Source organism: Mauremys mutica, chromosome 4 (genome assembly GCF_020497125.1).
Source record: "Mauremys mutica isolate MM-2020 ecotype Southern chromosome 4, ASM2049712v1, whole genome shotgun sequence".
Classification (NCBI taxonomy): Eukaryota; Metazoa; Chordata; order Testudines; family Geoemydidae; genus Mauremys; species Mauremys mutica.
In genome coordinates this window covers 159,762,439-159,775,370 of record NC_059075.1, presented here as the reverse complement: position 1 = coordinate 159,775,370, position 12,932 = coordinate 159,762,439, and the positions used below count along the sequence as shown (strand labels likewise).

General features: G+C 49.7%; 1 protein-coding gene across 1 annotated transcript; it reads left to right on the top strand.

Annotated features, from left to right (window-relative positions):
- The first annotated feature begins 1,149 nt into the window (after positions 1-1,149).
- On the top strand, positions 1,150-11,446 carry LOC123369197 (up-regulator of cell proliferation-like). Its single transcript, XM_045014556.1, has 3 exons — positions 1,150-1,417; positions 5,114-5,236; positions 6,529-11,446. Exons 1-3 carry the CDS (start codon positions 1,150-1,152, stop codon positions 11,259-11,261), a joined length of 5,124 nt encoding a protein of 1,707 aa, XP_044870491.1. The 3' UTR covers positions 11,262-11,446.
- The last annotated feature ends 1,486 nt before the right edge of the window (positions 11,447-12,932 follow it).

Genomic DNA, 12,932 nt, shown 5'->3' with positions numbered 1-12,932 from the left:
CACCCACTCCTCCTTCAACCTTTCCTTGTGGTGTCGTCCTGCAGCAAAGGGACTGGTGGCTTGGTAACTTCTTCCTGGATCTGTGTTGGACAGAGACACCATCCCATTGGGGATATTTGGGAAGCTGCCCCCCTCAAACCCTGGCAGTTCAAAGTGACCAGATAACAAGTGTGAAAAATTGGAACGGGGGTTGGGGGGTAATAAGACTCTATATAAGACAAAGCCCCAAATATCGGGACTGTCCCTAAAAATTCGGGACAGCTGGTCACCCTGGCATTAGCATCATGGAGCAGAGAGCCAGGCTAAGCATGCTGCTCCCTTGCAAATGAGTCAGAATGGCATCTACACCCGTGACCAGACGGGTGCACTCAGCCAAAGGGCCAAGCAGCACCCACGCCAGGTTTATCAGCATTTACATAGACAGAGATCCACAAGGCACATCCCTCCCCTGGGCTACTCTGGCGGAGGCCACAGACCTCGCCGTGAGCAGGGACCCTCAGAGCCGGCTTCATGACCCAGTGCAGCAGAAACACAGCAACACCCTGCAGGCAGGACCCAAATGGGGGGTGGTCAAAGATCTGATTCTCCACTCACCCCTTGCAACATCCCACAACCAGCTCCTCTCAAACTCCTCCTCCCCTCACCCACACCTGTAACCTGTGACTGATCCCCCAAACTTCCTCCACCCCTTCCCAACTGACCCAATCTCCCTCCCTTCCACCCCCCACTGACCCCATCCCAAACAGCCCCACCTTTCCCCCCACCGGGAGCTGAGTGACGTCTCCAGGGCTGCAGCTCTCTGATTGGACCACGCCTTTACTTGCACACTGGGTGCCAGTCTGACTTCTCTCCCTGTCTCCGAGCCAAAGCTCCCAGGTGGGCAGGACTGAAGGGCTTAATGCTGGGGCAGCTGGGTGTTTGGGAGATTGCATTTTGGACTGAGAGTGACCTTCTTACCCTTGGATAGGGACCCTTCGGGGAGCAGTACCAGGGAGGGGTTGGCTGGGAGCTGATATTGTCCGGGCATGTTAGTTTTACTTCTGTTTCCCCAGGCCCTGCTTCCTGGCTGCAGATAGAGAAGCCACTTCCTGACTGTCTCCATGTAATGACCTAGCACTTTCTCCAGGGTCCCATCTAAGGGGGGGTGGCATGGAGGGGACAGGGAGAGACCTTCTGCTGGAAACCTTAGATGATCTGAGGAAGGATGATCTCAAGAGGTTCAAGCACAAGCTGCGAGTGATCCAGCTGGAGGAGGGATACCAAGCCATCCCCTGGGGTCGGCTGGAGAAGGGGGATCCCGTGGATGTTACCGACCTGCTGATCAGTCACTGCGGGGAGCGCTACGGAGTGGAGGTGGCTGTGAAGGTGCTGAGAGACATCAGGCAGAGACAGCTGGCGGAGAGACTCAGCAGAGCTGGTAAGGAACAAGCCAGGGAGAGACCAGCCTGTCCCTGCTGCCAGGGCCGCCCAGAGGTTTCAGGGGACCTGGGGCAAAGCAATTTGGGGGCCCCTTCCATTAAAAAAAAAAGTTGCAATACTATAGAATACTATATTCTCGTGGGGGCCCCTGTGGGGCCTGGGGCAAATTGCCCCACTTCCCTCCCCCCCCGGGGCAGCCCTGCCTGCTGCAGGAGTTTGGGGCAGGGGGGTGGATGAGACTGGGTGGGTTAAGAAATCTGTTTCCTCTCCCCAGTACCAGGTTTACAGTGGCTCCAGTGGCTCCATGAAGCCGGGCCCATGCTCTGAGCCCCGAGACGCCGCTGGCTTCCCCCGCCCACCACTTGCTCCTCTCGGCCTGCCCTCCCGCTGGCTGAGGGCTCCTCTCCGCTCCATGGCCCCACACCCCTGCTCCTCTCAGCCCCCTGGCCAGACCCCAGGGCACCTCCGGCTCCGGGCAGTCTCTGCTTCCCACCACCTGTGGGGCCCCGCGTGTCTCCCTGGAGCTGAGCCTCCTGGGACTGGTGCAGAAGCCTGGCTAGTCTCAGCCAGGTGGGGCGGGGAGACAGCAGGGCTGCCCAGAGGATTCAGGGGCCCTGGGGCAAAGCAATTTCGGGGGCCCCTTCCATTAAAAAAAGTTGCAATACTATAGAATACTATATTCTCATGGGGGCCCCTAGGGGCCTGGGGCAAATTGCCCCACTTGCCCCTCCCCTGTCCCCGGGCGGCCCTGAGAGACAGTGCGGCGGGCTTGGCCGGGCCCCTCCAGGCAAGTGCATCTTGAGGGAGCCTGACTGGGACAGGCCTGGCCTGGCTGATGGCGCCATTCCTGAGGGGCCAGAGTGATTCCCGGCCCTGGGACCGGCCCTGGCTGTACTGCCAGTCAGTGTGGCCAGGAGGCAGGAAGTGGGTCTGTCGGGAGTCTCGGGGGGTGCTGGGCTCTGACGGAGCGGGGAGGATCTGTGTGTGTTGGGGCACTAGGGAGTGGGGGTTCTATGTGGGGTGCTGGGCAGGGGTGGTGTTGTGCAGGGTGCTGTGCATTTGTGGGTGGGTCTGGGGGGGCGCTGGGCATAGTGGGTCCGGGAGGCCTCTGGCTATAGGGAGTCAGGGGGTGTTGGGCAAGGGGAGCTGTGTAGCGTGGCATGGGCCTGCCCCCAAGAGGAAGGAGCATGCTGGAAGCACAGGGTCGGGCAGGCCACTGTGCATCTGGGCAATTGCCAGTTTGTAAATAGTGCCCTCACATTGGGCGAAGTGGGGCTTCCCCTGCCATGCCATGCCCCATTGCCTCTCGCTGGCCCCTCACTCTGGGGACTGACACACACACACCCCCCGCGCCATGCTCCACTGCCTCCATGGGGGCCCACAAACATGTTTGGTGCTGGGCCCACAAAAGGTTAATTCGTTTCTGCCTCTCCCCAACCTCTGTTCAGCATCTGCTTTCTAGTATCTGTGTGCATGGTCCCTGCTTGACACCAACCTCAGCCTCTATCTGCAATACTTCTCCACTAGCAAGCACAAAGTGTGAGCGTAGAAAAGAAATTGTTAAGTCACCCAACTAATTAGGCAAAATGCTGCAAGCAGGATTCATAATCATGAAACTGTGAGCAGGACACCCACCCCAGAGTGCCTTCCACCGCAAGTTCTTGAGTTTTACAAACAAAAGTTCCTTTTCTGTGCTCCTCTCTGGTCCCTCACCACACCCCACTCACCATAGTCGTCCTTGGTCGGTGAGGCCCCAGGGTTCAGAGGTGCATCTGTGTGAGTTCACCTCCCACCCGAGGAAGAAGGCACCTTGCTTGCTCCACAATCTGAACACTTGCTCTGGCTGGCTTCCCTGCCAGCCGCCATTCCTTTCCACTCTCACCGCTCCTGATGGCTGCCTGCTCCCCAGTCACCTTCTGCTGTCATCTGCCTCTCTGCTGTGAGGTCTGCAGATCAGTCTCTTGAGGTTCCATTCAACTCTTAGTGATTATCAGCTCTAAGGGGGGAACTGAAGCAGGCTGGGCAGAAACTCTGCCCCCCAAGTGATTTCAGCTCTAGTGAACACTTAACAAAACAAAAAACTCTTCATAGAGCCTATCTAGCTCTATCTTTGAACAGGAGGAAGAAACAGATTAAACCTGACTGGGGATCCTTAGGCAAAGACGAAACCTCCTGTCTGGGACACCTGTCCCCACCCCTTTTACTCTCACAGGGGTCTGGGATTTGAGCCCATGGCTGAGTGAGTTCCTTTCAGCTGAGGGTGACCCCTCAATCAGGACAGGCTGAGCACAGTTCTGCTCTCCTTTACTCATACAAATAAAGACAACAACATTGATAACCACATTTCACTACCCCTCCATTCAGCACTAAAGTGATTTGTAACCCAACACCAGCCAAAGTTGATCAATTTGAGCAATGCAGTTCTATCTGCTAGATACATATGCAATTTGTTCCTGAAGTCTCTCCCCCTCCCCAGCTAGCTGCGAGGGGCGAGCTCATTCAGACTCTGCTTGAAAACACTAATTATTATTGCCAACAGGCTAAGCCCCTGTGTTACTGATGGCCTTTGGCAGGTTTTTTATTAAGTGATCTTTCTTCTTTATGCAAATTATACCTGTTCAGTATGCCCATCTTGGGCTGCTAGGTAACTTTGGACAAGTCAGTTCACCATCTTGTGCCTCAGTTTCCACATCTATATAATGGGGATGATGAGACTGATCTCCTTTATGAGGCACTTTGAGAGTTACCAATAAAAAGCATTAGATGAGAACTAGGTATAATTATTAGTATTAGAAACAGGGAAAGAGACAATATTACATAGCGGAACATGATATCCCTAGATGAGTCATCAGTCAAGGTTATTGAACCCATAACCCAGGGGTGGCCAACCTGCAGCTCCATAGCAACATGCGGCTCTTCTGAAGTTAATATGCGGATCCATGTATAGGCACCGACTCCGGGGCTGGAGCTACAGGTGCCAACTTTCCAGTGTGGAGGGGGGTGCTCACTGCTCAACCCCTCGCTCTGCCACAGGCCCTGCTCCCACTCCACCCCTTCCTGCCCCCTCCCCTGAACCTGACCTGCCCTCGCTCCTCCGTCCCTTCCCCCAGAGCCTCCTGCACGCTATGAAACAGCTGATCAGGAGGTGCGGGGAGGGAGGGGGAGGCGCTGATTGGCGGGACTGCCGGGGGGGGTGGCGCTGGGAGCGGGGGAGGGGGTGAAGCTGATGGGGGGCTGCTGATGTATTACTGTGGCTCTTTGGCAATGTACATTGGAATTCTGGCTCCTTCTCAGGCTCAGGTTAGCCACCCCTGCCATAACCTTGGGCTCTAACAGCATAAGCTTCTGCTGCCTGAGCTAAAAGAGCGAACCTAGTAAAATGCAAGGATGGTAGGAGTCTCAAACACTATGTTTCGTTTAGTCACTAGATGGCGGCAGTGAGCCATTTCTGTTCAACTGGGTTATGCTATAATTTCTATAGATTGGAACTAACAAAGGTTTCCAAGGCGAGTTAGGTGTCCAAACTGCATTGAATTTCAGTGGGTGCTGGCCCTCTACCTATTTTACTCCCTTCGCATGTTCAAAGCACCGGACCCACCTCAGCTGATTACTAGAGAGACAGATCCCTGTGTCGTTTGAAAAAGAGGATTATTCAGCGCGGATCATTTGTGCCTCATCTTGTTTCTTTTGTTAGGGTCTATAAATCCAGGGCGGGAATCGGAGACTAAGAGCGACTCAGAGCCAGGGAGGAAAGATGGTTCAAATCGGTGTGAGGAATCAGCCATTGGGCAAGACCCAGAGACAGAACTTTCCCAAGGTAATTCCGACTATTATTATTTATTTATTTGTATTATCATAGCACTGAACAAAGAGACAGTCCCTGTCCCAAAGAGCTTATGAAATAAGAATAAGACAAGAGACAGCCCATGGAGACAGACAGGCTTGACGGAGGGAGTAAAAGGAAACAATGAGATAATATTGGTCAGCAGGATGGGCAGTGTTCTCAGTGCACCAGCTGCCTAACCACTGTCAAGTTTTTTGTTGGCATCACAGCAAAGGAGAGTCTTGAGGAGGGTTTTCAAGGAGGATAATGAGTTATTTTTGCAGTGTTTACAGAGAGCGTCTCCCAAGCATGAACGGCAGTGTGGGAGAAAGCAAGAAGATTGAGCTGATGGCTAGACATCTACAAAGTGGTGACAGAGAGAGAGAGGCCTGGATTTTAGTTTCTACAGGAGACAGGTCTGGAGTAGAGAAGCAGATCTGTAAGCATAGAGATGATAGCTGAATTTGTATTGCATTTAAAGCTGTAATTTTAACTATTTTTTAAATATAAATAAAAATTGTAAGTGCTTGTAAATTACGGCGATAAGGGACAGATATGGTAGAAAATTACACATTCCATCCCATGAGAAATCCCAATATTTTGACATTATTTTTTGTCCCGAATCAGTATGAAAAGTAAAAATATCGCATTTTTTCATTAAATGAAAAATTCTAAACACATTTCCATTCTGAAATGGCAAATTGTTTTGCATTGAGCCAGTTTGACATTAAACTGCATCTGACTAAGGGGATGCAGAGCTTCATAGGAGTTGTAGTTCAGATACCCCGTGCCTTCATTCTCCTCTATGGTACATGCTTCCTGCTGTACATCTGGAGCAACTCCACTGGAATCAGTGGAGTCAGGGCCAGATTCTGATCTCGGTGATCCCACTACAAAAATCCAGACCAACCACATTCATGTCAGTGGAAGTAGGACTGGATTCGGGTCTCAGTGACCCCACTGTAAAAATCCGGAATGACTCCACTTGACGTCAATAGATTCAGGGCCAGATTCTGATGTTGCGTGACCCCAGTGTAAATCCAGAATGACCCTGCTGAAGTCAATGAAGTTAATACTAGGAGGGAACAATTCTGCTTGGCTAGGGGAAGGGCTGAGGTTCAGAAAAATACTGCACTATGCATCTTTGCTGTCATAAATGTCTATGGTTCTGCAATACTGCCCCAATCTCAAAGAAAAAAATTACATAGTAAAAAAAGACTGAGAATTTGATTCTGAGATGGCATCAACCCTGAAATCTCTACTTCTGTTTTACTCTCTTCCTGCAGAAAGAAGAGCATTTCATGACATCCTGTCCAAGCTAAACCTGGAGCAGCACAGAAGCAGGAAGCTCAAGCTGAGCAATCTCCAGGAAATCAGTGCAGACAGTATAGAGATCTGGGCTCCTCACACATTAGGAGATTTACCATGGCATTTCCTGAGGAAGGTCATGGCTCTGAGTGGAATGGCCAGAAACACAAGTCTTGGGCATCAGGCACCAGATGAAGGAATCAGTGAGGATGAGGAGGAGCTGGAGAGTGGGGACAATATTTTCCAACATAGTGGCCCTGGCACTACTGATTCTCTGAACCCCCTCGATGTTCTCTGTGCCGTGCTGCTTTGCTCAGACAGTTTCCTACAGCAGGAGATCCTGTCCAAAATGTCCATGTGCCAGTTTGCCCTCCCTCTGCTGCTACCCGCCCTCGACACCCCCAGGTGCACCCTACTGCTGTGGGCCATGAGGGACATTGTGAGGAAGTGGAGGCCGCACTCCCTGGCAGAGAGCAGAGGGTTCAGAGAGGAGAGCCTGGTGCTCACGTCAATGCCAACCATTTCTTTTGTGCAGCTAGGGAGCTGCAGCTTCTCCAAGTCCAAACTTCTCAATGAGGTTCTCAGCCCCTCCCAGCAGCACCACGATTTCTTTATCCACTGGGACATGGAGTCTGGGAACGTTCCTCGGGAAATCGCAGATGGGCTGGTTGAGATTTCCTGGTATTTCCCTGGTGGGAAGGAGAATTCAGATCTTTTCCCAGAGCCCGTTGCAGTTGCAAACCTGCACGGAGACATTGAGTCGCACCAGCTGCAGTTCAACTTTTTAACAGAGGTCTCCTCAGCAGTGTTCATAATTACTGAGAGCATCAACAAGAGACAATGCACACTTTTATCATCTCTGCAGGGATTAGCCACTAAATACTACTTCATCCTCAGTGCCCTGGCGGACAAACACAGTGAATCACTTGAAGAACTTGCGAAGTTGGCTCCTGTCTTAAAACTGGATAAATCCCATGTGCTGGAGAATGTGAACACCAGAACTAACGTGCAGCTTGTAAAGAAGCTTCAGTCCACCATAGGCATCATAATGATGTCTGCTAACAAGAATATCAGTATTGCAGCCATGGCTGTGACAGCACATAAACTAGGAATCCAGGTAGATGAAGATTATGAACAATGTCAGAGCACAAGCAACTGGGCTAAAGAAATCACTGCAGAAATACAAGATGTGGCAAAGTACAAGAAGGAAATGCTGAGACTGCAAGGGGACATTTGGAAAAAGTGGGTTAAATTAGAAAAGGAACTGTGCAGGATGAATAGGGAGGCATCCATAGAGACACAGGAATCTCATCTGAGGGAGAAAGTGTTAGAGTTACGATCAAAATTGAATCAATGTGATATCAGTGTTGGTACCATGAAATTTATTACTGGAATAGAAAAACTTTCTAAAGTGGAAGTCCATAGCTTCCTAAAATGGATGAGATTTAATCTGGAGAACGTTAGTAGGGGGAATAAAAAACTCTCTCTAATGGAAAATAAATATAAAGAAGAATATAAAACTGGAAGCAATGACCCTAAAAGTTTATCAGAACTAGGTGAATTATTCTCTGCCAGCTCCTTACGGGTGGAGCATTTCATGCGTGAGTTGGGGCAGTTTTATGAGACAGAATGCACAAAGGTCAAAGAAGGAATAAAAGCAAATTGGCAAAGGCGATTCATCCATCTCCCGGATATAGCTGCTGACCTGATGGTGGAAGGGTTTCCTGTGGAACTGATAGATGGAGATTCATCCAACATCCCACTGCAGTGGGTGACAGATGTTCTGACTCAGCTCCATACCAAGCTGGGGGGAAGGTCCAGAATGCTGGTTCTAACAGTGCTGGGCATGCAAAGCACTGAGAAATCCACCCTCCTCAACACCATGTTCGGCCTGCAGTTTGCAGTGAGCAGTGGCCGATGTACGCAAGGAGCCTTCATGTCATTTGTTAAAGTTGCAGAGAACTTTCAGCAGGAGCTGGGCTGTGATTTCATCCTGGTGATAGACACAGAAGGCTTGAAAGCCCCTGAAATGCCCACACTGGAGGACAGCTATGAACATGACAATGAGCTGGCCACACTGGTGATTGGACTGAGTGATATAACGATTGTTAACATGGCCATGTCGAATGCCACTGAAATGCAAGATATTCTGCAAATTGTGGTCCACACATTTCTCAGAATGAGGGAAGTCAGGCACAAACCTTACTGCCAATTTGTGCATCAGAACATCAAAGATGTGTCTGCACATGAACAAAACACTAGGGATATGAACCATCTCCTGGAACAGCTCAATGAAATTACCAAAGCTGCAGGAAGGATGGAAAAACAATGCAGGGAAATTAAAATTTCTGACATGATGGACTATGATCCACAGAAATACAACTGGTACATCCCTAGGCTATGGCATGGAGTCCCCCCCATGGCACCAGTGAATATAGGATACAGTGAGAGTGTATGTGAACTAAAGAAGTATTTGTTTAAACGTATAAGGAACTCTTCCCTGAGCAGCCCCCCTAAGGACATTCCCCACTTTATTGAATGGGTTAGGAGCCTGTGGAATGCAGTGAAACATGAGAACTTCAGCTTCAGCTTTAAAAAGAGCCTCGTTGCTGAGGCCTATAACCAAATGTCTGTGAAGTTTGAAGAGTGGGAATTGAAACTCCGTGAGCTGATGATGTTCTGGGTAACTTCAATGGCAAATATTATTCAAAGTCAGACACCAGATAAAGTGGATTTTGGTATCTTACAATGTAATGTTCAGGACCATCTTGTATTTGCTGAACAGAATATTTTGGATTGTTTAGGAAAATATTTTGACATTGGAGAGGAGCACCTGATGGAAAAATACAAAGAAGACTTTATCAGGCGCACAAGCAGCCTCAAGCAGGAACTTGAACGTTATGCAATAAACAAGTTGGAGGAATCCATTTATATTAGAAAATACTGGCTCAAGGTAGGATTTCTAAAGGAGGAGTACATGAAAACCATTGAAGAGAATCTAGACAGACTCTGGAGAGATTGCAGGAGAAGACAACAGAAATTAGACAATAGGGAACTGGAGAGTCAATTTGAAATAATGTGGAGAAAAATGTTATCAGAGTTACCGTTTGCATTTTCACAGGAATGTGCCATAACTCAGGAGATGATGTTCCAACTCACAAAGGACCTGAGTAATCGAGCAATTGTTGACATTTTGACATCCGTATCCATGAAAACCTTGTTGAATTGTGAAACCAAGTCATTCCCAATGAAACAGCAGTACTTAGACGTGCCATGTTTTAAAGCTCTGATTCCATGGTTTACACAGGAATGTTATCATAGACTAGAAGCACTGGCTAAATCCTTAATGGCCAAGTGCATTAGTTACACCGAAGCAAAAGTAAGGTCCAAAGCAGGCTACGATGAAACCTGCTTCAGAGAACTGTTCAACATGGTCAACGAGTGGCTCCAAGAGGAGGATGTTCGGAAACTTCCCACTACCCTTTCCTTTGAAACTGATCTGAAATTTCACATTTTGTGGAAGGCAGCTTATGCATTTCAGAAGATGAATAAAGATTTTATCAAAGGAAATGATCCTCAGCAACATGTGGAACAGCTGAAACCTCAGTATCTCTCCATATTTAAATATCTTTATTTGGAGAAGGATTCCTGTGAAAACAGGGTCCAGGATTTCTGTGATCGGTGTCTGAAACCTGCCCTGAAAGATTATGTTAATAACAGACTTGGAATGGAAATAGCGGATGACTTTCTCAGCAGGGGGAAGTCCACTGAACACAGCAGCCGGAGTGTCTTCCACTTCACAGTGCAGAAGAAGCTGCTGGAGGAGATGAACTTTGACAACTATGTAGAATACATTAATAACTATGAAAAATTTGTGAAATCCTGGACGTGGAGATGTCTGTTAGATAACTACTACCAGTCGGAGGCCTTGGAAGATTTGGAGAAAGAGATTCTGTCCACAATAATAAAGAAAATCAGGGATGCACTGGAAATGACCAAAGATAAAAAGACTAGAACAGTCTGTGCATTTTTATTCCATTTTTGTGAGATGATACAGAAGGATCTAGTCATCCCCAGTTACAGTTTAGGGGGTGTATGGGCTCTCAACACAACAGACACTGAGAGTTTCTTTGCTTGTATTCAGTCCTTCCTTCCTGATCTAGAACAGCAAATCTTAGCTGAATTTCAAGATTTGGAAGTTGAGTCTAAATTCTCCAGTCTGTCAGTGAAGCCCCAGGATGAAATCTTTAAGCGAGTGTTTGGCTGTGGGAAGCAGTGCCCATTCTGTACAGTCCCTTGTGAGGCAGACGGCCGTCATCACAGGGAGCATTTTGCATCAGTGCATCGGCCTCAAAGTCTACAGAGATTCGGGAATAGCCATGCTAAAAAGTTTCATTATTCTTTATGCTCCACTGATGTGCTTTACAACGACAAATTCCAAAATTCAGACACTGAATGGAAACCTCATCCTTACAAAGATTATCGTGACTGTTACCCAGACTGGTACATCCAGCTTGATCCCAGCATCGTGGCTTCTGATTACTGGAAGTTTGTTTTCAAGGAATTCAATCACCAGTTTGCTAGAGAGTACGATGCTCTGCCTGCTGATCTCCCAGAGGAGTGGGGAAAAATAACCGAAGAGCAGGCACTGGAGAGCATTAAAAAAAGTGTTTATGATGAAATAGCCCAATTGGTGAGGAAGTCTGTATAAGTAAGTTCCTTTTATGTGAGTTATATTGTGACAGAACAATGAAGAATAATTCCTTTTTTCCTTTTTTTAAAGGAAGCAAATAGAGCATGTGATGTAAAATATGTAATTCTTTTTCCGTGGAGAAACAAATAAAATTCATGATTCCTAAGGAAGATTAATAAGGAAACTGATTTTTTTTTCAATACAATTCCAATCACCTATCAATTTATGCTACAATTAAAAGTGATTGAAATACCCTAAATGAACATTTCCGAATATGTGTTTAATGATTAACCACATTAGTTACACTGAAAACATCCCTGTATTCAGGTGGTTTTCCCTTTGGTTGGTGAAACTTGCTCTCTACCTGTAACTTGCCTTTCTTACTAACTCCTACCAGCAAAAACAATCCTCAACCAAACATTTCTGCTGAGCTTAGCTGTGCCCAGTGGTGAGCTGCAGCCGGTTCCCACCAGTTCGCGGGAACCGGTTGTTAAATTTAGAAGCCCGTTTAGAACCGGTTGTCCTGCAAGGGACAACTAGTTCCAAAAGGGCTTTTAAATTTAACAAAAGCTCTAGCAGCTCCCTGCCCTTCCCCTAGACCCAGCTCACCTCACTCCGCCTCCTCTTCTGAACGCTCCTCCGGCTTCTCCTCCCCCTCCCCAGCTTCCCGCGAATCAGCTGTTCGCACGGGAAGCCTGGGAGGGCTGAGAAGGAAGCAGCAGCTTCCAGCAGGTGAGTTGGGGCTGCGGGGCGGGGGCGCCAACGGAAGGAGGGCTCCAGGCACCGCGCCGCCCAGCGAGGTTGTGTCCGGACTCGGGGGCCGGGCAGCACGGCTCCTGCCCGGCCCCCGGGTCCAGCCGTGACCTCGCCGGGCAGCGCGGTGTGGCTCCTACCCATCCCCTGGGTCTGGCCCCGACCTCACCGGGTGGCGCGGCTCCTGTCCGGCCCCCGGGTCCGGCCGTGAACTCGGCCGGGTGGTGCGGTGCGGCCCCTGCCTGGCCCCCGGATCCGGCCCCGACCTCAGCCGGGCAGCGCAGCTCCTGCCCGTCCCCCGGGTCCATCCCTGACCTTGGCCGGGCGGCTCCAGTCCCAGTCCCAGCCCCAGCCCAGCTGGGCCCCCACCTCCAGGCAGCACGGTAAGGGAGAAGGGAGGGGGTGTTGGATAGAGGGCAGGGGAGTTGGGGGTGTGGATTAGTGTCGGAGCGGTCAGAGGGCAGGGAACGGGGATTGAACGGGGGCAAGGGTCCCGGGGGGGCAGTCAGGAAGGAGCAGGGGTTGGATGGGGCGGTGGAGCGGCAGTTAGGGGTAGGGATTCCAGGGACAGGAGACAGAGAGAAGGGGTGGTTGGATGGGGTGGCAGGGGGCAGTCAGGGGACAGGGAAGGGGAGTGGATAGGGCAGGGGTTCCAGGGTGGGGGGCTGTCAAGGAACCTGGGGGGTTGGATGGGGCAGGAGTCCCCAGGGGGGGCATGACCCCCTCGTGGGGTGAGGAGGAGGGAACCGGTTGTTAATATTTTGGCAGCTCATCACTGGCTGTGCCTATGGCCTTCCCTACAAAATCTCTTATGTTCTTTCCCCTAGTTTTAGTCTGTCTCATTGAGACTTTCAGAAACTTTCGGTACCCCCTATTCAGGGCTAATAGAATTCACCTATCTGACACAAGGGTGAGTCAGCACAAACAACTGCATCT